This window comes from Lagopus muta, chromosome 5, assembly GCF_023343835.1.
Source record: "Lagopus muta isolate bLagMut1 chromosome 5, bLagMut1 primary, whole genome shotgun sequence".
Lineage (NCBI taxonomy): Eukaryota > Metazoa > Chordata > Aves > Galliformes > Phasianidae > Lagopus > Lagopus muta.
The window spans coordinates 13,189,330-13,214,040 of record NC_064437.1 but is presented as its reverse complement, the minus strand read 5'-3'; the positions used below and the strand labels follow the sequence as shown (position 1 = coordinate 13,214,040).

Here is a 24,711-nt window from a genome sequence, read left to right as displayed (position 1 = left end):
ACTATGGAGTCAAAAATTCAGTACAGAATATCATATTGTACAATATCTAACATTTCTTCTGAATAAGAAGCTGGGGCTTGATTTTTACATTTCTGATTCATTTCAGTGAGCTGTTTGTGTATTTAGGTATTTGTTGGACTGAACCATAGTACTCCATGTTGTGTTTCGCTTCTCATTTGCATGTGATACAAGACATTAGTTTTCACTTCTGAATCTGTTAGTCTGTCCCTTCCCTCACCAGCACTGCCCATTCACAATCAGCACAATTCCACCCTCTTCCTAGCACCTATTGCTCATGTATAGCCCTTTATACAAGCCTGAAAGGTGTTCCTTGGGACATTTATGCATTTACTTTATTCTCCCTCAAAACTTTCCTGAAAGCTTTTCTGCAGGGGCTCTAGAGCTTGGCAGTGGTTAGATGATGCCTGGTGAAGTCTCCTCTTTTCATTTCCTTTCTTCCTCTATGTTTATATTAACATTTGTGATGTCTTGCTCTGCACTTAGATTTTAAGTAACTCATTCTGTTATTTATTTATGTTTTCATACCACATGCTGATTTCTGTTTTTACAACTTGTTACTTTTCAGAGTAGAACTGTATTCCAGACTAGGAACAAGGAAAAAGTTTCCTGTGCTGGACTCCTGTAGCACAGCACATAGTTATAATGTGCTTAACAGCACTTGCTGTGGTAGATTTCAAGCCACAGCAACCAAGAATGCATTAATCTGGATTTAAATTGCCAGTATTTGAATCAGGTTCATTCTGAGTGTCTGGATAAGTTGATGTCTGAGAGGTACATCTCTTGGCTCCTGATTTCTGTGATGATGCTTGATTCTCTAATTATTTAAGAAATACAATCTCAGATGAGCGTTTCAACATGTGTTCTCTTATTCTCTGTGATATCTGAAAGAATGTCTTTTCCTGTTACAACAGATAAGTTCCTAATGAAGTTGAGCATTCCTTTTTTTTTTTTTTTTCTTTTCCTTATTTTTTCTTTTTCCAGATTAACCGAGCCCCAAGCTTTGGAACTGACCAAAAAATAGACTATGATGTAAAAAAGGGTGTTCTGCTAAATGCATTAAAGCTTCTCAACATAAGGTAATCTTGTCTTCTTCAGTTTGGCTCTCTTTTTTTTTGTTTTTTTTCCTTTTTGTTTGCATGTTTGCTTGTTTGTTTTTAATTGGACTAGTAGAGTGTGACATTTCTTTCCCTGTTTAAATTCTGAAACTTAAACAGTTCTCTTGCTGTGAGTTTTGCTATTAAAAGCACAAATTTAATTTTTAAACCTGTTCAAGTGCTTGCCAGAAATGAAGTGGTAATAGTCATTTTCATGCCTTTTAGATGCTTTTTCAAACAGATCTCATAGTGGGAATATTAGTGTAGTCATAGCAAGTTTGCTCTGACAATAGTTTCATGCAGAGTCATAAGGCATACCCCTGTGTAAGAAAGCCTGCTTGTTGGAATTTGTTGAAGAAAATCTAAACTTCAGGAAAATAGCTGCTACCATATTTCTGCCTTAAATTTCAACAGTGTCATTATAGCACACCTTAATGTGTGAAGATTGGCAGCCATAAAAGTTAATATTAAAAAAAATTCTTAGTGTTTGACTACTCATTTGTGTATCACTAACCATACAAGAACAACTGAAAGCTGCAGATTATTTACTTGAAATGAAAGTGCATTTCAACTCAGCTGCATTATGTCAATAACCAATGCTTGATAAGGCAGTAAATCTTGATGCTCTGATTTGAGTTCTGAAAAATAATGCCTGAACTCTTCTTACTGCTACTTAGCTATCAAAACCTGCATGGGGGCTTATTTAAGTGAATGTGCTAGATATATTCTGCAATGTATTTTGCTATAGATGGTCTTTAATGTTATCTGTAGAGAGAATAAACGTTTTTCTAGTTCTTATTGAAGTATTCTTTGTGGATTGATGTACCTTAATGTCCCTTGTGATTCAGAACAAGTGATAAAAGGAGAAATTTAGCCCAACAGAAAGCTGAAGCTCAAAAGAGACTGTATGGTCAAGGCTCAATGAAAAAACTGTTGCCAGGTTCTTCAGACTGGGAAAAGCAACGCCACTCACTGGAACGGAGAAAAGAAGAACTGGTAGGAAAGAAAAATGCTGTTTCTTGCCTATGATTTACGTTATCTTTGTTTTAATTGTCTTACTTTCTTGATTTATAGAAGGAAAGACTTGCACAAGTACGCAAACAGATTTCCAAAGAAGAGCATGAAAATAGGCACATGGGGAACTACAGGTAACCATGTGAGCTATATCAATCAGAAGATTTAATGCATTCATTGTTGGGAATAAAGGGAATAAACATTTGTGGCAGATGATAATGTTATGACAAAGATGCATTGATAGAAAACACAGATTAGACCAGGTGATTTTTTTTTTTTTTTTTTTTTTTTTAGGTCTTTCTCCGGTTCTGTATTTTTGCATGCATTTACTTTATATTGCATCAGTCACTCCAGTGTTTGTGCAAAACATTTGCTCCAAAGATGTGGTTGTTCAGTGTACCGAATGTACCAAGAAGCGTGATTTTCATTTTGGACTTCTTCTGTAATCACAAATGGCAATTCTTTTCTCTGGGGTGGGATAGGATCAGGATGTTAATATGCCTGCATTACTCTACAGAGAATGAAATATCAAATCTGAACGTTCTCTATGATGCTTCAGAAGCCTTGTTTGTGCTTCTATCACATTAATATTTCTCTTGGTTGTAATTGGATTTGGCCAGAAAATAAGCATTTATTTTACAATGTTTTTATTATTTCTTGACATTAGCTTCAATGAGAAGTGAATGCAAGGCAATGAATATTTGGTGAAAAGGAGCAGAGCACCACTGAGAAGAGATGATGGGAACATTCACCCAATCTTTGTAACATTCATCTGGGATGTAAGAGGTCTGGGTTCAAATCTTTCATTCTGAATTAGTCAGAATGCATTTACTGCTGTTCTTCATCTCTGCTTTTTGAGCAGATGCTCTATACCAACCCAGTAAAGTTCTTATTTAAACACACACATTTCTCTGTTGTTTTTTTTTTTTTTTTTTTTTTTTTTTTTGACAAATTGTCTTTGCTTACAAAAAAAATTACATCTTTGTAATGTTCCCAGCTTTAATTATGTCTTTTTTTGACACATGTAAAGGTGAGCTAGTACATAAAAAAACAACACAATGAAAGAGTTCTTTTCTTATTAATTGAATGAGAAGGAGAAACATCATAATGCTTTTAATACATTTTGCTTTATTGATAACTTTAACTTTTTAACTGGTCCCATTTCAGGTTGCTCATCCAGCTCTGGACTGAAAATGAGGCAAATCTTCTCTTTATTAAGCTGTTTGGTTAATCTAAAACAATAAAAATATAAATATTTTTATTTTTTCTTAAGAAAAAGTAAAGTGGCATTTCATGACAAATGTGCACATGTAAAAGGGCTGAACGGCAGTGTGTTTTCATAATATCATGTGTTCACAAAAAGGCTGGAGAGTCAGCAGAGCCTGAGAAGTAATCTTGGCTAGAGATTCAGACAGGTGTTATCTAAGCAGTATTTTCTCTTTGCGATGTCCTTCTGCAGAGCAGGACTAGTTCCTCTCAGGCATTGCCATAGAATCATAGAAATTTTGCATGCTAGCTTTGCTGTGTGAATTCATATTGTTTCCAAAATGAAAATCTACAGAAATCTTTATGTCCAGACAACTTTTGAATCCTAATCCTATGAACAGTGTATTTTTTCCCATTAACCTCAGATTTTGATAAAGACACTGTGCTTGTGAATGTCAGTTCAGGAAGCAGCGTAGTCAAGTGTCCACCTGCAAATACAACTAGCCTGTCACTTTCATTAGGATCTTGTGGTGTTTCAAAGCAGGAGCTGTGCTTTCAAGCACTTGTGGAAAGAATGTGTATGTCTTTGAAATGGTCTTTGACTACAGTGTATTTCCATAGATGTTAGGGTAAATACCTTTTTTATTTTAAAGAATGAGGGCTGCTCTGAAAGTAATGCCTCCCATTTTATGTTGACCCATGAAATCAGAGGTGGATGTTGGTGGGGTGGCAGTAGAGGTTGAACCTTCCTACCAGTATCCCATTACAGTTTGTTGCTGTATGACAGATGGCAGCAGAGAAGTCTGACAAATTGGTGTCTGACATGAAAGGGCAAATGAAGCAAAGGGGTACCACTGAATTCCTCCATGTGGAAAAAGTGGCACCCACTGGCATCCATTAGTGCCTGCTGAACATTTATGGGGACCAAACTGAGGATTTGAGCACTGAGGTGGTGGGTGATGCATTTCAGCGGTGGTGATGGTGACAGTAATTCACCTCTGCTGGTGCAGATTGTTACCAACGTGGAATGCAGACTGTTGCTTATTGCTGGTGAAAAGGCATGGCTAATGTTGATGATTGTGTTGAAAATTAGTGTTCTGTGGCTAAGGTTTTTCTCTTTCAAATAGTGGTGTTGTGGTCTTTGTATCTGATGTAGTTTCCATGGAAATACATAGGAGGCATTACTTTTGGAGAGACATACATAATTGTTCTATGCTACATTTTCAGCAGTGGAACCAACACCATAAAAAATGATGACTACACCTGGGTTAGATTTTGTATAGTTATTTTATGGAAACTGAACCACCTTACAGTTGAGTCTAATGAGACTGTTCTTTTGCCATTGCTATGAAATCGTAACATAAAACCTTTCCAATGAGAAGTTTGTAAAGCAAAAGGAGAGAAAGCACTGTAAGAATTCCACAAAAAATAATCCAAAACATACCAGACATGTATTGCCAATTAATTTATAAATAGTGCTTATGCTTTGCACAGTGCAGGCAGAATTAATTTGAGTTATTCATTACAGTATGTTGTAAGTTAGTATCCCATCTCCATCATTCAAGTGCAGCACATATTCAATCTTTATGTTATGTCCATTAACTCAAAGAATTGCTCAGATTTTCACTGTTTTTTATACTTTGTTGCTAATACAAATTATTTCGTTGCACTGAATTTTACATGCAATACTTTATCAATACTTCATTTACAGTTGGATGTATTCAGACTGATTGAAATTTCAGAGAGTATTGCTAAGCTGTGTTCCTATATATCTCTGGAATGGCTTGCATGGGATTTTTTTGGCTGGCTAATTATGTTTAAACATGTAAGTGTTCACTAAGCTAAAATTAGATTTGGAGAGCATTGCTAGGAGCATATGTCTCATGATATGGCATTGCATAATAATTACAGATGGGATACATATGCATTACCATGAACTAGCTGCATGACTTTTGTTCCTAGTCTGATAAGTAGCTCAGAAGATACTATGCTTATCAGTAGAAGATACTATTTAATTTTTTTCCCCCTGTTTCAGGCGAATTTACCCTCCTGATGATAAATCATTACTTGAAAAGTATGAGAGTTTGTTAGCCACTGCTTTCCAGACATTTCTTGCTGGGAGAGCTGCTTCACTTCAGCGGGAAATGAATAACCCTTTAAAAAGAATGAAGGTACTGATGCATAGAAGTCTTGTCTTGAAGTCATTTTTCTTGGAATTCACATCCTTGCAGATTACTTTCATGATAATGATGTGTGATGGGTAATAAATAGCATTTGATAACATTTTCATCATACTTTGTATTGCTTGTGGGCTAGAATCTTGAATTTGGATGAACTGCAGTGGGCCCAGAGTGGAGACAGGCTCACTGACTTCCATTTCCCCAATCCTCGGCCTTATACTTGGCAGAAACTGCTTATGAGCTGGTCATTACCTCCTCCTTCCTCCAGTAATGTCTCCAACCCACTGTGCACTTCTACAGACTAGAATAACTGATATCATAAAACCAGCTCCACTATTTCAAGGCATCCTCAAACTCGGCTTCATTGTTTACTTACACAGTCAGAGATAAGGAATAGGAGAATACTATTCTGGAGGCATTGATTGTCTTATTTCAGGAATAGGTTATCAAAGTGACTTCAAAGTCCGATCAGTTGGCACTTGAACTTTGGAAGAATAGGACATGCCATCTTTTGAATTAATCATAGTGAAATTCCTATTTCTAGGAGGAGGACATTTTGGATCTTCTGGAGCAGTGTGAAATAGATGATGAAAAACTAATGGGAAAATGCACCAGACAGCGAGGACCTAAGGTATTTGAGTTTTAGATAGCATTTTTCTATTCCTCTCTATAAAAAAGTGGTCTGAAGATTTTAATTGGGGAATTTAGTTAGCTGATCCTGGTGGATGCTTTCTTCCTCATGCTCCCATTAGCCTGTGTGTTTTGCTTAAAAAATGAAATGAAAAATGGAAAATTTTAACTCTATGGTATTCTTTTTCTCTCTAAGCTGTTTTGAGGAATTGCTGGGTATGGCAACAACTGTTCTACAAGAGACTACTTGATTTCAGTGTGTGAAATGATCTTTTATATCCACAAATTATCTCAAAAGAATGCTTTGATTTTAGTCAATTAGTGCCACTGAGGATTTTTGAGATCATGGGATAAGAGGCACTATGGAAGCTCAAAGGATTATTTATGATCATGATGTATCTGCAGCTTGCTTACTTGCTAAAAACATCATACGATGTATCTTGGAGCCAAAATCTGAATTTAAAGTGAATCTATGTTATTTTTAGCTTAACGCTTTCTGGTTGTGCACACAGTTCAATTGAACCTTTGCCTTGAACACACTCTGTATCTCTGCAAACTGGTAAAGATTATTAAAAGTCTTGCCTTCCCTAAATATTTAGTGCTCAGGAAATCACACTTTGCCTTGGGCACACTCCCTTCTTTGAAGAAACAGTAGGGAATCTAAACATCTGGAATAATAAGGAGGGAGAAAAACATTTTTCCCTCATTTTCCTCCATGTCCATACATAAAACTGAGGGATACAAGGTGTGCAGTTGTATAAATAAGCTTTGCATGTAAAAACAAAACATATTTGCTAAAAATTTCAGCCTCTCTCTCTTTCTTTTTTTTTTTTTTAATTTGAATACAGTTGGGAGCTCATGTTAGAAAACAAGCTGAGAGTCTTCCAGAGCAAAGACAATTTTGTCTGCAATTAAAAACGTTATTGAATTTTGCATGGCTTGAGAAATATTTTCTGAAAATGTCTTTTTAGTTTCTGGCCTCTAGAGGGCACCTTAGACTTGCATACTGGAAGGTTTACACTGCTGTGTTTATTACACTGCACCTACTGCATACCAAAAAGATCGAAGGAAATAAAATAAATGCATATACTTTAGAGGAAATTTTGTTATAGTTCTTCTGTTATAGAATCAAATGAGTTCAATCAAGAAAAATGAGGGAAAATCAAGCTGATTAGAACTGCTAAGCAATTTACTATAAATAAAATTGTGACTTTAAACTCAGATCTGGATTTTATTTGTTATTACTTCTTTCTGTAATTTCTTTGACCTTTCTTCTTATTCTTGTTTAATTGATCTGAAGTCTTGTTCAGGCTGTTCTTACTATTTTTAAGTATGGAAAGTGTTAGGAATATGCATATGGTAACTGGAAATAAGATCTTTAAAATCCATGATTTTTGATTGGAAATGTTTATTATTATTTCTTGTATAACATCAAGAATGTTTAATAAGTATCTTTCCATGATACATATTATTTCATTATTAGGATAGCTATTTCTGAGAAATCACTAAGTGTTGAGACACCTTAATTAGTCCTTTTGGCTGGTAGGTAGACATCATAATATTCCTTGTTGTGTAGTCTGAACAATTGTCAGGGCTTTCCCCTGTGGGATATACCACTTTATTCTGAATATTTCTTTAACCTTTCCTTTTCTGTCCAGACAGCTCGAGTCTGCATAAACATACTATCTCTTCCTTGTCTGGAGTAGAAGTTTAGGTAGCTTTTGTTCAGCTATTAAATATTGTCCTTCATAGTTTATATTTGTGCATTACATTATATTAAAACTTAAATGAATCCTGTGAACTTTTCTATTTCATGCTGATCCAAAGCGTGTTTGGAAATTGCAATATTTTTTAATGTGAGACAAAATTGCTGTCCATTAGACGACTAGGAAGATGAAGCCATCACTTACTATAGATGGGAGTTAATGGACAGAAAGCATGTAGGGGGAAAAAAGGGACCACATGAGACTTCTTAGGTTGATAGATATAATGGAGGACATTGCACTTCTGTTGACTGCACCACGACTGCTGTAAGAAGGAAAATTTTCTGCTGTTACCTCCATTCTTGCAACACTGTCTCCTACTTTTTGCTCTTTATCTCACAATAGCCTTGGTAATAGCATGTGATTAATTACTTAATGACACTGAATCCCATGTACATATGGGATTCCAAAGATGCCTAACATAGCCTGCTGTATCCTTCCAGATCCTGCTTACTATAGGATGCTCCTTCAGAAGCAAACCAGCTGAAGTTCCCTTGTGTGGCTCATTACTTCAGAGTGATCATTGTTAAAACATTTCTTCACTTTCTGCAAATACTAGTTAAGGATTGCAACTGATTGTAAATAATATTCTGTATCATTTGACTGGTGATTTTAAACTTTAATCCAATACATTGGGTAGTATAAATTGTACTTGAAATAAAATGACATTTTCACCTTACTGTATTATGCTGCTATTTGTGTGAGAATGTTTGGGATTATTGTCATTAGTTTAATGAGCTACTTAAACTTTTATTTTAAAATTATGGAAAATCTTCCAGTCAAATTTGGGAGAGTTTAAGTATGTACAAATGAACCTCCATAACTCACAAATCTAGTAAAATTTTCTTCTGTTTTTTTCAGATTATGAAGAAAATTAATTTTTTTGCTTCTTTTTTTTTTGTGTGTGTGTTGTTTTGTTTTGCTTCAGCCCTTGTGTTCTATGCCAGAAATTGCACAACCCTTAAGAAAATTTAAGAACTACAGTAGTGATAGCAGCTGTGATAGTGGCAGCAGTATGTCAGGGTCAGGAGATGAAACTGAAAAGGAAGACCACAATGAGAAAAAAGAGAAAAAAGTATCATATGATCTTGAAGAAAATAAATATAAACCTTCAGAACGATCAGGTAAGTGAAATTATCATGCTTCTAGCTAAGTCTGGCATACATGAGAAATTATGTAAAATGCTTCACTTATTTCAGAATATATTAGCATTCGTAACTCAGGGTTAAATATGTTGGTTTTTTTCTGTTCATCTTTAAAATCTTTTCTAAATTAATGAAAATTTTTTACTTTAAAAAGAATTTTTTTACAAGATTGCTATAGGGAAAGATACACCTGAGTTACACTTGGAAATGTTGTAAATGCTTCTCTTTGTTCTTTTATTACTTTGAGAAAAGTTTCATCGTGTTATTACACAAGTATTTCTAAAATTTTATTTTTAATGTTAGCATTCTTTATTCAGACTGAATTAAAAAGCTTTACAATTATGTAAGAGCAGATGGGGGAAGATGGGCCTACAGATATATGCTCCAGCAACCAAACTCTTTCTTCCATATTATTCCATTCAGGAAGCCTAATGTAGCAGCCCCACACAATTTTTAGCCTATAGAGAAATATGTGCTTCATATTAAATCTGATGCATGTTATAGAGGACTGAGTCTACCTGATTAAAGGTGACTAGGAAGAAGAAATAAATGTTCTAATAGAATATATAATAATAAATATACTGGGGGATCTGACATGAATGACTACTATGTATAAGGTATGTGACACTTTAATGGATGTACACACCTGTTAGTTGTATGTTAGTTACTGATGGAAAAATGGATCTTAAATGATGCAACTACTTGTTAAACTTTTAATTTGTCTGCAGGTAGAATGAACTGGAAACCTTCGATTAAAAATACAAAATCTCCATCACATTCATCCTCATCATCATCTACAGGTCCAATAAGGCGTTCAGTAAGCTGCCCTCGTTCAATATCAATATTGTCTATGCAGTCACACGCAGCTGAACATCGTTCCTTCTCTGCCAAAGCACCTCTGCAAATCCAGCGTGCATCCTCAGTGAATAGGTCTCGTTCTTTAAATTGCAGCCCATCTTCATCCAGAGTCTGTCAGACATCCAGCTTGGGAACTATGAACTCTTCAGGGGTGAGATCACATTCAAAAATGTTTAATTTCTCTGAAGTTCAATGAATACATTACTAATTTTTACAATGTCAAAAATCGTGATGCATTATCATCAATTGAATTCTATTTTGAGAGATACTTAGGAACATAAGATATCTAGAAAGACAGGTCTAGACACATATTTCCTTTTGAAGCTTGTCCCTGAGCTAGGCAAACAAAACATTTACTCAGGTGGTCCAGCTAAATCGTGAATAGAAAAAGAAAAAAAAATAGATCAAAGAATTTTAACTGTTTAGAATTTGTGTAGCTGTAAGATAACAGTGTATTTCTGAAACATACTTTTTTATTTTTTATTTTTTTAATTTTTGTGTTTCAATTCATACTTTATTGCATGACCTGTACATTTCATCACCCAAACAACTTATCTGGAGATGGGGCAGTACAGATTGGCATTTGTTACCCACACTTGCAGCCTTTCTTTCCTGTGGTGTGCTTTGATTGTCAGAAATCCTTTTGTAATGCTAATTAAGTTGCTTCACAGTATTTACTATCTCTAGTAAAGATGCATCCAACAGAATGCACGTTTTCTGTTTTGCCTGTGAGGCTTTGTCTAAATGATGAAAAAGGATCCTTTTAAAATTGTGTGCTGACACCTTGTGAAATATTCCTTAGTGTGGTTTTCTATCTTTTAAAGTCAGCTAATAGAATTGGGAAGACATTAAGATTGTGTCTTCACCACAACGTGTTAAAGGTGTTGTTTTATCACATTAGCTATCTCAAGTTTAAAATGTACCCTTTTATCATCAAGATGTATTCTAACAGCTAAATGAGACAGGGCTGATATAGATTTTTTTACTCACATTAACTCTATATCAAATACAAATTACTGAAAGATTAAAACCAGTCTCTTGCTGAATGATGTAAAAAATGGTCTAATCTCTTAACATGGGCAAGAAACTATACTTATTTTTCATTGAGAAAGCTCTAGCACGGAAATGATCTTGGTATGCAGATCAATTATGTGAGGTAATAGAGCTTAAGTCGTGTTTCTTAAAATAATGTGAATAAAATAACTTAGAAAATGGATAAGAACTACAGGTAATTTAGCACTATATTGTGAATGCAACTCTGATCATAATTATTTTTGCAACTAAGAACGATATACTATATATTACTGCTAAAAAAATTGAAATTGATAAACTAGAACTTGCTAAGAAGAAATAATTTGTCCATGTTAAATTAGTTTATTGATCCTTCAGGCAGGAAAAAAAAAAGTATTTTGTCATTTTTGGAGGCTTGTAAGATTCAAACGTACTGAAACGTATGAAAACTCGAGTTTAGAATGAGCTGTTTAGAGCACTGCATTCAGCTCTGGGTCCTCAATGTAATAAAGACATGGACTTGTTGGAGTGGGTCTAGAGGAGGACCACAAAAATGATCAGAGGGCTGGAGTAGCTTTCCTATCAAGACAGGTTGAAAGAGCTGGGCTTGTTCAGCCTGGAGAAGGGAAGGCTGCAGGGAACCACTGCAGCAAACTTCCAGTACTGAAAAGGAGAGACGGGAATCTTTAACAGTGATGGGACAGGGAGTAATGACTTGAAATTAGAGTGAAGATTTAGACTAGACATTAGGAAAAAAATTTTTCACAAGGACAGTGGTGAGGCACTGACACAGTCTGCCAGGAAAAGCTCTGGGTGCCCCATCCCTGGAGGAAGGTGCTGAAGGCCAGGTTGTGTGGGGCTCTGGGCAGCCTGTTATTGGGGATTGGAAATAGATGATCTTCAAAGTTCCTTCCAACCCAAGCCATTTGTGATTTACATTTGGGAATTACAGATGTATTATTATAGCAGTTATGATCAAAAGTGGATTTGTAGATATTTAGCAATATCCTAGGAAACTGAAGAAAATGCCAGAAACCCATGGATCAGAGTGTGATTAAAATGTTTTTGCTTCTTTATGTTTCCTTGAAGACTTTGCACAGTCATACAATTGGCAGTTTCTGTTAAATATTAATTTAAATTTGTTGCTTTGCAGACAGACCTAAAATGAAGTTTTTAGTAAGAATTGCTTTTAATTATATTGAACTTAGTTATCTCACATCAAATCTAAATTCTAAGTGGTAATCATTATGAATATCTATCATATATTTTCTTACCTTGTTTCAAACAAACGTGTTCAAACTTGGCTTTTCTTGCATCTCTTTACAACTGAAAGTAACCTTGATGGGTTAATGTACAAGGTATATATGTATGTCAGATATGTATCAGGTACTATGTCTGTGCATTTCTCAAGTGTATTCCATATCTCCTTGTTTAGAATTTTTTTATCAAGGAAATATCTTTGTTATCATCTGACAATCTAATATCATGCCTGATTTTTTTTTCCTCTACTTAATATTGTTTTTAGAGTGAGTCCTTACTGCAGCAGAAAACTAAAGAGCAAGAAGTAGCTTTGACAAAAGAGACTCTACTCATTTTCAATGACATGAGAATGAAGTTCCCAGGAAAAACAGATGAAGAATCAGAATTAATTATAGAAGAAGTAAGTATCTATAAATAAGAAAGAAGAATTACAGTCTAGATACTTACTGTTTATGCTGCTAGAATGAAAGAAAGTAGAAAGTTCCATTTATGATTCATGAGCTCCTGTGGCCTTAGAACTTCCATAACTCAGGATAATTCAAAGATTTCAAAAGCTTGCAGCTTTGCACACTTTCTGACCTTAAAAAAGCAGCACTGAAAACATTCTTATGCCTTTATAAAATATATGACAACTATCAGAAAGATTAGGAAAAATCAGTTTTTCATTGTGGAGACAGTTCAGACTTTGAAGTAAGTTAAGAATAATGTTACAACTCATTAACAGTTTATATTTTATCTGGTATTGTTAGTGCAGATCCTGACATGTTTAATTTGAATATGCTTACTGGAGAACACAGAGAGGTTTGCTGGGAGGTTGCTAGTCATAACGATCACAATTCACACTCTTTTTTTGGCTCCTATAGCCTGCTAGCTTGCATTTTCTCACATCCAACATTCCATCAGCCTTACCACTTGATATATGAAGCAATCCCTGATCTGAGGGAGAATTAAAAAGCAACATCTAATATTCGGCTATATAAGAAAAAATATATGGTATTTAAATCTCTTATAGATCTCTACTGCAAAGAAGCTAATGTAAGCTTGGAAAAGAAAAAAATAGAGAGGTTTTTCTCAATTCAGTAGAAATAGAGGGATGTAGTCATTTAAATTAACCCCTGTATTGTGATGTAAGTAAGCAGCTCACAGTGTGTTTAAATTCATCAGGCTAATTCCTTATCCAGTTGGAAATGCTCTTTATTCTCTTCTGTGAGTTTCTGAATTTGTAGAAATGTTTTTAAGTTTCCAATAATCTGTGCAAATGCATCACAGTGGAATTGTCCTGAATTGATGGTTGATTTAGTTGATTTTAAAAGACAGCATTTGTAAATAGCATGTTTGGATTCTCTTCTCAAAACTAGAAATAAAATTCATCATTAATTTTACTTTCAGAAATGCAAGAGCATATGCATATTTATCTATCTACGTGTGTGTGTGTGTGTGTGTGTGTGTGTGTTTGTGTGTGTGTTTGTAAATGCACTCCATCTAGTGGTGCATTCTAAATAGAGCGCTAGGATGATTGTAAATACTATTTCTTACTGCAGAATTCTCCTTAAAATTCATCTGGCTTTAATCAATTTCTGTTGGAAAATATTTCTTCATGGAAGTAAAGAAGTAATTGTATATTAGCTGTCAAGCAGAGCTGGCCATAGGTCTGGAATAGAACACAAAGATAGAATAGTAAAAATGTATGCTCACAGTTTAAGCTATTTTGTTAGCTGACATCGTAAAAGGAAAATATTGCTCAACAACAATGATCATTTATAGAACACATGTTTTCAACGTGTATCTGATGTCCGTTATGAAACAAAGAAACTGTTATGCATTGTGGAACTCACAGTGCTGCTTTGAAGGAATCACAACTGTGTCAGTCAAGATAGGCTTCTATCTGCTTTGTAGTGTAGGGCTGTCAAAATCTAGGTACTAAATATGGAAGGATTAAACTGCTGAACATATCTTGGCAAATGTCTCCCAATACAAATTTGAAAATATTTTAGAGAGAATCTTTTTACACAGAGATATTCTAGATAGTCCATATGTTAAAATTGTGAATATCTGTGAATGAAGTGTCAGATTATGATTATTTTTACATGCATTTATTTTTTTCTTTTGTTTTGCAACGACTACAGATAATGGATAATTGGAAGTACCATAAAACAAAAGTGGCATCATATTGGTTAGTAAAACTGGATTCTGTAAAGCAACGAAAAGTAAGTGATACAGATTTTGTTCTCTCAAGATCATCAGATGTAGACAAATAGCAGTGTGCCTACTGGTGTTTAGCAGTTTTTGAGAGTGACTTGAGATGTTCCAATACTGGCTAGTTTCTCTAATGCATATGGATTAATCCTATTACAGGTAATGGTGATGCTCCGTATTTAGACAAGTGTAATTATTCTGAAATATAATTACAGAAACAATTTCTTTGAAAACTGGACTGCTGAAAGAAAAGGGAAAAAAAAAAAAAGCCCTTGGATACCTATCCTTTTAGCAAACATTCTGAGAAGGGCACTGATTTAGCAGATTTGATTGATAAGGATAGGTTAGTCAATAATTTCAGACTAGGAATGTTAAAACTCCATTAGGAGTTAGTGATATTGCACTTCGTTAGTTGAGTCTTTGACACACTGTTTTACAACAGATCATGTTAAAGAAAAAACAGGCCAGCCAAGCACAGATTTTTAACATTGTTATAGCATTCAACTGTCTACTTTAGTCTTAGAAAGGAATAATTACATTTATTTATCATTCTGTCTTTATTCATCTGCTGTCTATGAGCTACTGTTGTATACAGCAGCTGAAGAATTTTTTATCTTTTTAAAAACTGACACAGTATAGGATGCCAGACATATCTGTGTGACATAACATATGTCAGTCAAAGTCATCTTCCCAATATAATATTTATTTAACTTAATGTAGAAGAAATTTTTTTTGTTAGTACTTAGGTGACCCTAAAGCAGTATTTGGATTTTAGTTTCAGTCACTGACAAAATATGTGGATTAGCATATCTGTTCCAGGCATTTAATTTCTGTATTTCTCAGTTTCACAATCAATTTTATAGACCATAAAAGTAAGCAACTTAATAAAAATGCTGCACACATGATAAATACTATCATTGGAAAAGGTTGGTTGATGGTTGAACAGGAGAAGTGTTTAAAATCAGCCCTATGATTCTCAGGCTTTCAAACTGTATTTTATTGAACATTGCATTAAATGCTTGTTTTCGTACTGGACAGAGAGAACATTACCTTAATGTGATATCATTTGATAGAAATATATCTGACTATTCAAGTCAAATTATGAAGTTCAGATGCTGCATTGAATGTGCATCTATACAGCTTTTAAAAGTTAAATTAGACATGACAGACTTGACAGCCTGGAAAGCTATAACATAACTAGAATTCTTCTTTAACCATGTCAAGTGGCAGCACTATAACTTAGCAGACTTCTTGTCCATTGTCAGGAATCTGTACAGCAGCCGTCTTCATTTGCTGAAATTGTTTAATTTTTTTCGTATCCTAGACCTTTTCTGCTGCATATTCCTTTGTCTAAAATGATCTAATTTGTTTCTTGTTACAGGAATGACTGTTGCAATGCCAGTAGGCATTCACATAGGTCTTTTCCACTGTGTGCATGTGGCAGTTATAACCTTTAGTGCAAATCCAGAAAGAGGTTTAGTGTGGACTTGTAGTGATATAGAGGAAGAGTTGCTGGGAGGATGGGGAGATGGACAGATATAGGTACATATACATATATACAGCTAACAGTGTCTCAAATTCATGCTGCTGCTGCAGTGAACATCTCTTTGCAGCAGAAGTCTATGGGGCAGCTGGAGATAATAGGGGTTATGTTGCCAGAATTGATTCCTTTAGTCTGTGCAGCTATGAGTGTGAATAAGGGTCCCTGAATGAGGCTCATAATTACAACTGAGATACAGGGCTTTCACAAAAGACTAGTTAAGGTACTTTGTTTTCTTTTTTTTCTCTCTCTCTCCAATTATTCTTTTTTCCTCTCTACCTTCCTTTCCTTTTCTGTCTTCACCATCCCCTATTCTTGTTTTTCATTCTTTTCAGAATGTTCTCTTGTAAGCACTATAATTATAATTTCCAAAAGTCTACAGTATAGGTTAGTTATGCCCTTTATTTGGCTGGCAGTCATGTAAAGGCAAGGGCACATTTATGTTGGGATGATACAGGTTGATATGCTAGGCCGTTATTGGTAAAACTGCACAACCACGAATATGGTTGTCTTTGCTGCTCTTTTGGGGGGCATCATTTGCTACTTGGGAAGCTAATGATTCTTGAAGCGCAAGTGGGCCCTTCATCTTTGGACGCTGGAAATAATTTTTTTTTTCTTTACTGTTTTTAGCCTCAATCCCTTCAAGCTATCAGATAGTTATTCTTGGAAGGGTAGTTCATAAAAATGGATTAACTTTGACAATGACATTGCAGCTCAGGACTGCCAAATGTAAGCTTTTGTTGATTTGAAAGAAGTGTGTTTTATATTCCAGTGGGGTGGGTAAAGCAGAAAAGAGCTCAAGGTGAAGCATATTTATGCAAGTAAAGAATCTGTCTCAAAGGTACTTTCTGCAACTTTGTGAAATACAAAACAGGAACTCAGTCCCCTTAACTATACTTCAGAATTAGTGGCAAGTTCTAAAAAAACGAGAAGAAAATACCTGGGCAATGCACAAGATTTCATGGTGCTTGTCCCTGACAGATGTATTTTCTTAAATATTATTCTACATAATGTAGAGAAATTAAACTCTTGCTCATATTCTTCCCTTCTAACATTACAACATTACAGCAGAGTTAAAGGAGGCATTTAGAAGAAAGCTATGAAATCAGTACATGCTAAAATGAAATTTAATCTTCGAAGACTTTTAGGAAAAAGAGACTTCTGTATGACAGGAGTTGTGACTGTTTTGTGTTACATCACTTTACATAATTTCTTTAAAAACTGTTTTGATGGTTACCAGAGGTCTGTTCATCTTGTTTTGAATATACTCTTTTATAACATCTTGTTCTGTTACACTTAGATAATTGGCTATGATGATGATGTAAATTGATGTAAACAGAAAGATGAAGGCAATCTAGGGAAATTAGCTTAGAAAAATGGGTTTGTATGCTCCATGAAGTTCCAGCCCTTTTGCAATGCCTTGTCTCTTTTTCTTAAATGGATGATTGAGGCTGTGTTTGCAAATTAAGAACAATTAACTGTGATATTTCCCACTCTGGCGTACTGGCAATGTCAACACAGCAAAAACAGAGCAGGTTGTTTTTTTTCCCCCTCCATAGTACCTGACAGTCTGTAGCTTGCTATAAGATGCAAGGCTCTATCCAGATGCTAAAAAAAAAGGCTACTCAGTGGCATCTAATCTTTCTATCTCACTCTTGGGGATCAAGTGTGAGAGATCACAGCCTTTTTTTTCAACTGTATTTGCAAAGATTCTGAACAGATAGGACAGCAGTGTTCTCGTTGTAACTGTATGCACTGGATTAAAACAACACCTATACATGGATACAATCCTATTTCTTCAAAAAAGAGCTCAAATAACATGTCAATGACACATCTCATCCGGGTTTTTATCAGACATTCACAGGTTTGTTTGTTTGTCAAGTGTGATAAGACTATTTATGAGCAACAGTTTGTTAGCAGATCTAAAAAATTGAAATTCTACATCATGCTTCCATATTTTGTTTTTATTAAATCTCCTTCACCTTTTGAGACTTATATATTTAGCCATACAAGTCTGTCTTTCATACATCTAAAAGTTGCCGCAGAGAGTACCATACTTTCTAAATTTTCAAATTTGCAACATCTTATACTGAAAGAATACCTTCATCAGTTCACTGCTCAGTTGAGTGTGATGCTTTTTTGGAGATGATATTTTTATAAAGAGGCAACAAGAGTGCCCACGTTATGTAAAATTATGGGTATGTGGTTGGTTTTGTGGGTTTTTTTTGTTCTTTTTGTTGTTTTTTTTTTTTTAAAGGCTACATGCACCATAGGCTCTTTTAAGGCAGAGTTCGGAGCTCCAATGAGGGGGCAAGTTACTACTAGAGTGTTCTGGAAGTTTACTGTTTCCTATTCCTGGTTTTATTGATGTCTCTGAATAAACAGATGTCAGTACATTCTTTCAGCTTGTTTCCTTCCAGTAAGTATAGAGGGATCTTAGACGACTGACCTGAGAGAACTTACAGATGTAAAAACAGACATGACGAATCCCACTTTCCATTTTATATTTTTTTATATATATATAAAATATCTAAAATGTCTTTCACTGCTATAGACATTACTCTTTTTACTTTTTAAATATTTTCCTACTTTGTTGCTTATTTCTCAGCTGAAAGCTAAATTAAAATAGTTTGATCTAGTGTAAATGCTGAGTTTCAACAGACATTAAACCAGAAGCAGCTTTTTTAGTTTTTCAGGACATTTTAATTCTTTATAAAATACATGGCATTTTAAAAGGGAGGAGAAAAAGAGACAATCTTCAAATTTATAATATTTGGGTTGTTAATTATGTTGCTTCTAGTCTCTAATTTTGTTTCACTTTAAATGCTTTTTGCCGTTTAAATTAGCTAGTATTCAACAGACTGAAAAAAAAAAAAGGAAAAGAACTTTTTTGCAATAAAAATATTTTTATTTAGGTTTCCAAAATTTTATTGACAGAAAAAGCATCTCATAAAGGTTTGCTGCTGAATGCACAGAAATGAAATGTAGTCATCTGTGGGAATTTACAGCTATGCAGTGATCTGTGTGTGCAGTGAATCAGAGAACAGTTGTTTTTTAGATTTTGCAGTATGCCTTTCTTTGATACGCTTCAAATACTGTTCCCTAGGTTTTGGATATAGTCAAGACAAGTGTTCGTGCGGTCCTCCAGCACGTCTGGAAGGCTCCAGACATTGAAAATCTACATCTGTACCGTCTCTTTAACCGTGTATTTAATCGTTTACTTTGGAGCCATGGTCAAGGTCTGTGGAACTGTTTCTGTAATTCAGGGTAAGCCCATTTTACTTAATATCTTAATCTTTTTAGTAACTTCACAGTTACGATCAATGCAAGCATATTTTATTGCTCATTTTTATTCAAGAGAACACTGTAATACATTGAACTCATTTTAAAACAATGTATAGATATAGTATAATTGGAAATCTAATAATCTATGCCAACTCTTTCAGTAATGGAATCCAACATTTAGTAAGATTTTCACAAATATAATAATCTGAGGACATAATCTAATTTTCTAAATAGCTGAGCTTTTGTTCAACTCTTTCATTTGGATAATCCACAATTTTTAGGCCAGGTCACTGTGTCAAATGTGGACTTACTCTCCAAAAAATCATTGCTGTCTCAAGACTTGTGAGAGGAAAGTTCAATCTCAGGTGCAACTATCTCTTGCCAAACGCAATCTCTGTTCTGTCATTTACAAATAATGGGTCAGAATTTTTGAGCTTGATTATGTTTGCTGGTTCACACAGTGGTGGGAATTTAAGTATGTGCAGAATAGGAAATGTGCACAGTGAGGTAAGCAGATGTGCTTGGATTACAAATAAATTTTCTAGAGAGGAAAGAGCAGTCAGGCCATATTTTAAAAGTTCAATATCCTATGCTTCAAAATCTACATTCCTGAAATCAATGACATTTGTGTAAGGATTTTTTATACCTGTGGTCTGATTCTCCAAATTTCTTGATAAAATGGTAATGTGTAAATATGAGATATATTGCACAAAAAAAATACATTTTTTCTGAAAGTATACATACAGTTTTTAAAAGAATGGGATGGGATTTTAGTAGCTTACATAAGATGTTTCAAGTGGCTTATTGAAGATGAACGACAAATGTCGTATGCTAATGGCTTTGTATCTACAGAAGAATCAAGCTCAATATATTCTTCTCTTGCAGTTATTTGTTGTATGTAGAGAACACATGTACTGCACTTGTTAATTATTTCCTAACATAATAGAAGAATGTGCTAACAAAAATGAGGGATCTGAGAGCATCCAAAAGGTCATCGATTTTGTTGTTGTCTTACAGTTATTTTCTCATTGCTGAAGGTTTGTTGTGCGAACTGTTAAGTCATCTTATTTTTTTTTTTAGGGTTAAGACTTGTTAGAAGTAGCTGTCAGGAATTTAGCATGCTCAAAAAGTTAACAGAGAAACCTTTTCTTAAGCTTGTTTTTCCAGTCTAAAACACTTCTTTTACATAATCCTCAACAGCTAAAGAGTCCCTTCTTAATGGCAGTAGAGGTGTGCAAATCTTTTAGTCAAAACTAAGTTTTTTGCTGTGATATAATATTATACGTTCCCTTTCAGTAATGCTATTCTTATTTTGAATCTTATTTTTTAGTGTGCTCTTTTGCAAATCATCTAATATGCATTGAAAAAAAATATCTTTTAAGCTTTTTCTTTTTAAAAATAATATATTTTGTTCAAAACCAATAAAGAATTCTGTTCACTTGGCTCGGGGAAACAGTCTTTGGGTTCAATGAAGAGCAGGATTTCCCATCTAGCAATACTTTCATTGATGCAGATCAAGTCCCAGCTGATTTGTGAGTGGAGCTATGCTCTTTGACAAACATCCAATTCCTTGTAAAAGGAGTTGTTATGTAAAAATTTCTAAAAATACTGTAAAAGTATATATATACGAATAACCACTATGTGTTGAGATCATTCTACATGTAACATACCTGCTACAAAATTAGTAGAAGCAAGCAAGTTGAAAGGATGTTTGTATCTAGTCAATATGTTGTTTATTCAGTTGCAATAAATCACTCTTGCCATGTAATGCTCAACACAGACCTCAAGACAACTATGCAACAGAGACCAGCTTCTCATTTGTCATCCTTAGGGTTAACTGTGCCATTTTAAAGAACAGTTTAGAATAAATGAAGGGCATGTGTAGAATTTGGGGACAAATGTGTGGAGGGAGGTATTACTATGCTAATCAATAAACAGTATGAGTATGTGAAAATATATCAAGAAATATGGCACTTTTATTATCAATTAATATGTACATCTTAGGAGAATAACAAAGATAATAGCCATTAGCTTTTTTATTTTTTTAATAGCAAGAAGAATGAACAAAAAACCCAAAGAAATCCTAATGAAATTACATGGATATAGATGATTTCATAAGGCTTCATTTGTATTACTACATAGTAAACAATTACAACTAACTGGAAGTTACAGTTGACCTGAGATGGCTTTAAAAACTATCAGAAATAATTGAAAATATTGCACAACCAAGCATAATATTCTCTAGATCTATTAAGAGCTCAGTGATTTCTTACTCATGTATGGAAACTTAAGTTACAGCGTAATAAATTAAGGTTCATTGGGTAACAGTACTCCAGTCATTGTGACTGCAGTATAACGGAGTATGAACTGAATCTGTGTAGCTTATGGAGGAGATTGATCAGTAACACTTATATGAAATCTCATTAAAATTCACACGTATATTTCCAAACATCAATCTTTTTTATTAGGGTAATTGTATATCATCACAATCGTAATCAACCATAATTATAGCAGGCCATATATTCTTCTTCACTGATGAAGTCTCTCATAACTGTGGGAAAGTAATCACAGACCTCAAAGCCCAGAACTTAAGGAATTTATCAGGAGAGTTTCTAGCAGGAGATTTTGGAGATTTATGGGTTGAATTAGAAAATAATTACGTGTAACACTGTGAATCCGGTGAACGAATGTAATTCTTAGAACTTCATTTTGCTCCTTTCCACCAGATGTCACATGGTGGAAGAAATAATAAAGACAGTAGATTAATTTTCATGCAATAGTAAATGGGAAAATTTCATGGTCAGGGAACAATATTGAGAAAAATACATTAAGGAAAGCAGTTCTTCAAGGAGTATAATTATTCTGCTTATTAAATAAACACCTTTGCCTTAGAAAACATGTTTCTTAACTCATTATATGGATAAGAATTAATGAGACAAATACTTTTGTCAGTTGAATATTACCTATGTGATGGAAAATCTGTAGGACTGAACGGTTTCAGCTTGCACATACTATTTAGACTGGGAATCCAGGCTGAAAAATCAGGTATACGTGGTTTGTTTTACTCATTAATATTCATAATTGCATGCTAATACATTGCAATTAAAAAAATATATATCTCATTAGGCTGAAGAAGGCATGCTGGTTCTTTGATGTGTACTAAAATCCATTGTTTTAAGAACAAACATCTTACCTCAGGGATGTAAAGTCTACTACTGATCTCAGTGGGAAAAGGTAAATCATCCCAAATGCCATGTTGATCCCAAAAAATAGATGCAGCAAATTTTCCTCACTCTCTGAAGTGCTTCTTTAATAACCAAGTAAAAAGCATCGAGCTTACAATGCCATCTGTGGTACTGGGAAATGTTTTGATGAAAAAGTGGCCTTAACAGCGACCACATTGCCTTTAGAACATAGATAATGGTCTGTAATCTGATCAGGCTTCTGCATGAAGCATAACATAGGCACAAACACAAGTGTTAGTGTATATACTAAAACTAATATCAACTTCTGTAATAAACATATCAGGTATGTTTTATCATTTATTTTTTCATTTTTTGTTATTGTTTTTGAAACGGAAATGGCTTTTTAAGAGAACAAACAAAAGCATGATGGTCTGCATTTAAAAAAGAAAGCTTCTGTACATGCGCCTTGTAAGCTGTACTTAATAGTGGGAGATCACCTCCATCTGGCCAGATGGGATAATAAGCAGTATTTCAATGACTAAACTTAAAATCTTTCTTCTTATTGGGACAGGAAAGCAGAATGTGTGCTAATCTCCTTTATGTTCTTTTAATATTGATTTCTTGGTATTATGAACTTAAGTTATTATTGTGCTGTGGAGAGATTTACAAATAACATATTGCTTTTATTAATATCACATCAGATCTGCATTCAGCTGGTGGCCTGTTAAAAATAGTGATTTTTCTTATTCCTGTTACAAGACACCATCTACAATTATGTGACAGCAAATCTTTACATGCTAAACCTAAGTAATAGCCCTATAAATGCTTAAGGAACATATTAAATGAAAAATAGATTTGGGAGATTTCACATATGAAAATAAACTGTTTAATATGGTATTTGGACTCCCAGCATCTGAATTATTTGTTAAATAGTATAGAATCTTTCTGTAAACAGGCATGTTAATGCATTTTCTCCTGTTCCTCTATTGTTAAATCTGATATAAAGGAATAAAGCTCACAGATTGCAGAAAACGTGAAGTCTTATCTGTTTCCATAACAGGAATTCTTGGGAAACCATATTCAGTAAAAGCACAGAGGTGGTGACTCCTGAGCAACTACAGTGTTGCCAACGAATAGTGCAGCTTTGTAAGCACTGCCTGCTAGTGGTGTACAAATATTCATCAGACTCACGAGGATCCCTGACTGGAATTAGTCCTAGCTGGGATGATACAAGGTATGCACTTTAGTGTTCTCTTCCTAAAATACAATGATCAAAGGTAACACTGGGACAGAATTAATATAAGCCACTACTGCCACACTTCCCTTTAAACCTAGTTCACTAAATATTAAAAGAAAAAAAAAAAAAGGAAACCAACCAACCAAACAAACAAAAAAACAAAAAGAAAGGCAAAAATAAAAAACAAAACCCAGTTCCCTTGATAGAAAATGAAGACCATTTTGAGCTCTCTAGTCCTGTCATGAAGTGCTTCCCAAAAAATCAGGTATTTAGATTTTGTGTGAAACTACACTTATTAAAATCTTGATTGCCAACTGCTCAAGTAGCTGCAGCAAAGGCTTTTTGCAAAGTGAACTGAAAATTTCCTTTCTTCCCCTTCTCAGATCCCTCAAAGTCATTGATTCCAGATTTGCATTCCTAGAGGTATCCTAACATGTATGATACTTCTGGCTTGACATTCGCAGTGGGATGCTATAGGGCCTCAGCTCCAGCCAAGGGTCAGGTAAGTGCCATCTGATTTACTGTATTGCACAGTTTTGCAAAGTTGATTTCCAAACCCTACAGATTTCAAGTTTTATTATTTCATCTCACAGAACATAAATATGTTTTCAAACCTTGCAAAACAGCATCATATAGTAAAAAAAAACCTCTTTGGCACTTACCCGATTCTCCATTGGCTGGTTTAGTTTTTCAACTGGATACAATAAGGATCATATTGTCAGCACGGGGATCACTGAAAATCCTCCCAATGTGGGAGTCAATGCTCTGTAATTTAACAACCTTAGATGGAAAATTAAACATAAGTTTCAAATTACTTAGGATCCAAATTCTATCCATTATGGCAATTTGAATTATTATGTATATAAAATACAAAAACTTTGTTTATATGAAACATGTCACAGACGCTATATTAGAGAAGAGTGAGTTAAATATCATGTGAATAGCAAAAGCTTTGATAAATTATCTGTTAAATTTATGACTTCATTGTGTACTTGGTATACCTAAGGCCAGTTATTTGATATACTAAATTCATTTGTTATTGTCGTATAAATCTAAAGGCGATCTAACAATTCAAAACCAGCTGAA

The 24,711-nt window shown here is 34.4% G+C and overlaps 1 protein-coding gene across 4 annotated transcripts in view; it reads left to right on the top strand.

Moving 5' to 3' along the window:
- TTLL7 (tubulin tyrosine ligase like 7) overlaps positions 1-24,711 on the top strand; it is an 82,536-nt gene that overhangs the window by 53,228 nt on the left and 4,597 nt on the right. For 2 of the 4 annotated variants that reach the window (XM_048946968.1, XM_048946967.1), the window contains exons 10-20: positions 1,003-1,097; positions 1,964-2,111; positions 2,190-2,263; positions 5,371-5,506; positions 6,060-6,146; positions 8,837-9,032; positions 9,782-10,062; positions 12,448-12,582; positions 14,309-14,389; positions 19,025-19,185; positions 23,449-23,622. In XM_048946968.1, the coding sequence (XP_048802925.1) occupies positions 1,003-1,097; positions 1,964-2,111; positions 2,190-2,263; positions 5,371-5,506; positions 6,060-6,146; positions 8,837-9,032; positions 9,782-10,062; positions 12,448-12,582; positions 14,309-14,389; positions 19,025-19,185; positions 23,449-23,622 (1,568 nt within the window). Of the gene's footprint in view, positions 1-1,002; positions 1,098-1,963; positions 2,112-2,189; positions 2,264-5,370; positions 5,507-6,059; positions 6,147-8,836; positions 9,033-9,781; positions 10,063-12,447; positions 12,583-14,308; positions 14,390-19,024; positions 19,186-22,329; positions 23,425-23,448; positions 23,623-24,008; positions 24,128-24,711 lie in introns of those variants that run through there. The other 2 variants (XR_007377444.1, XM_048946969.1) reach the window with 2 other exon arrangements.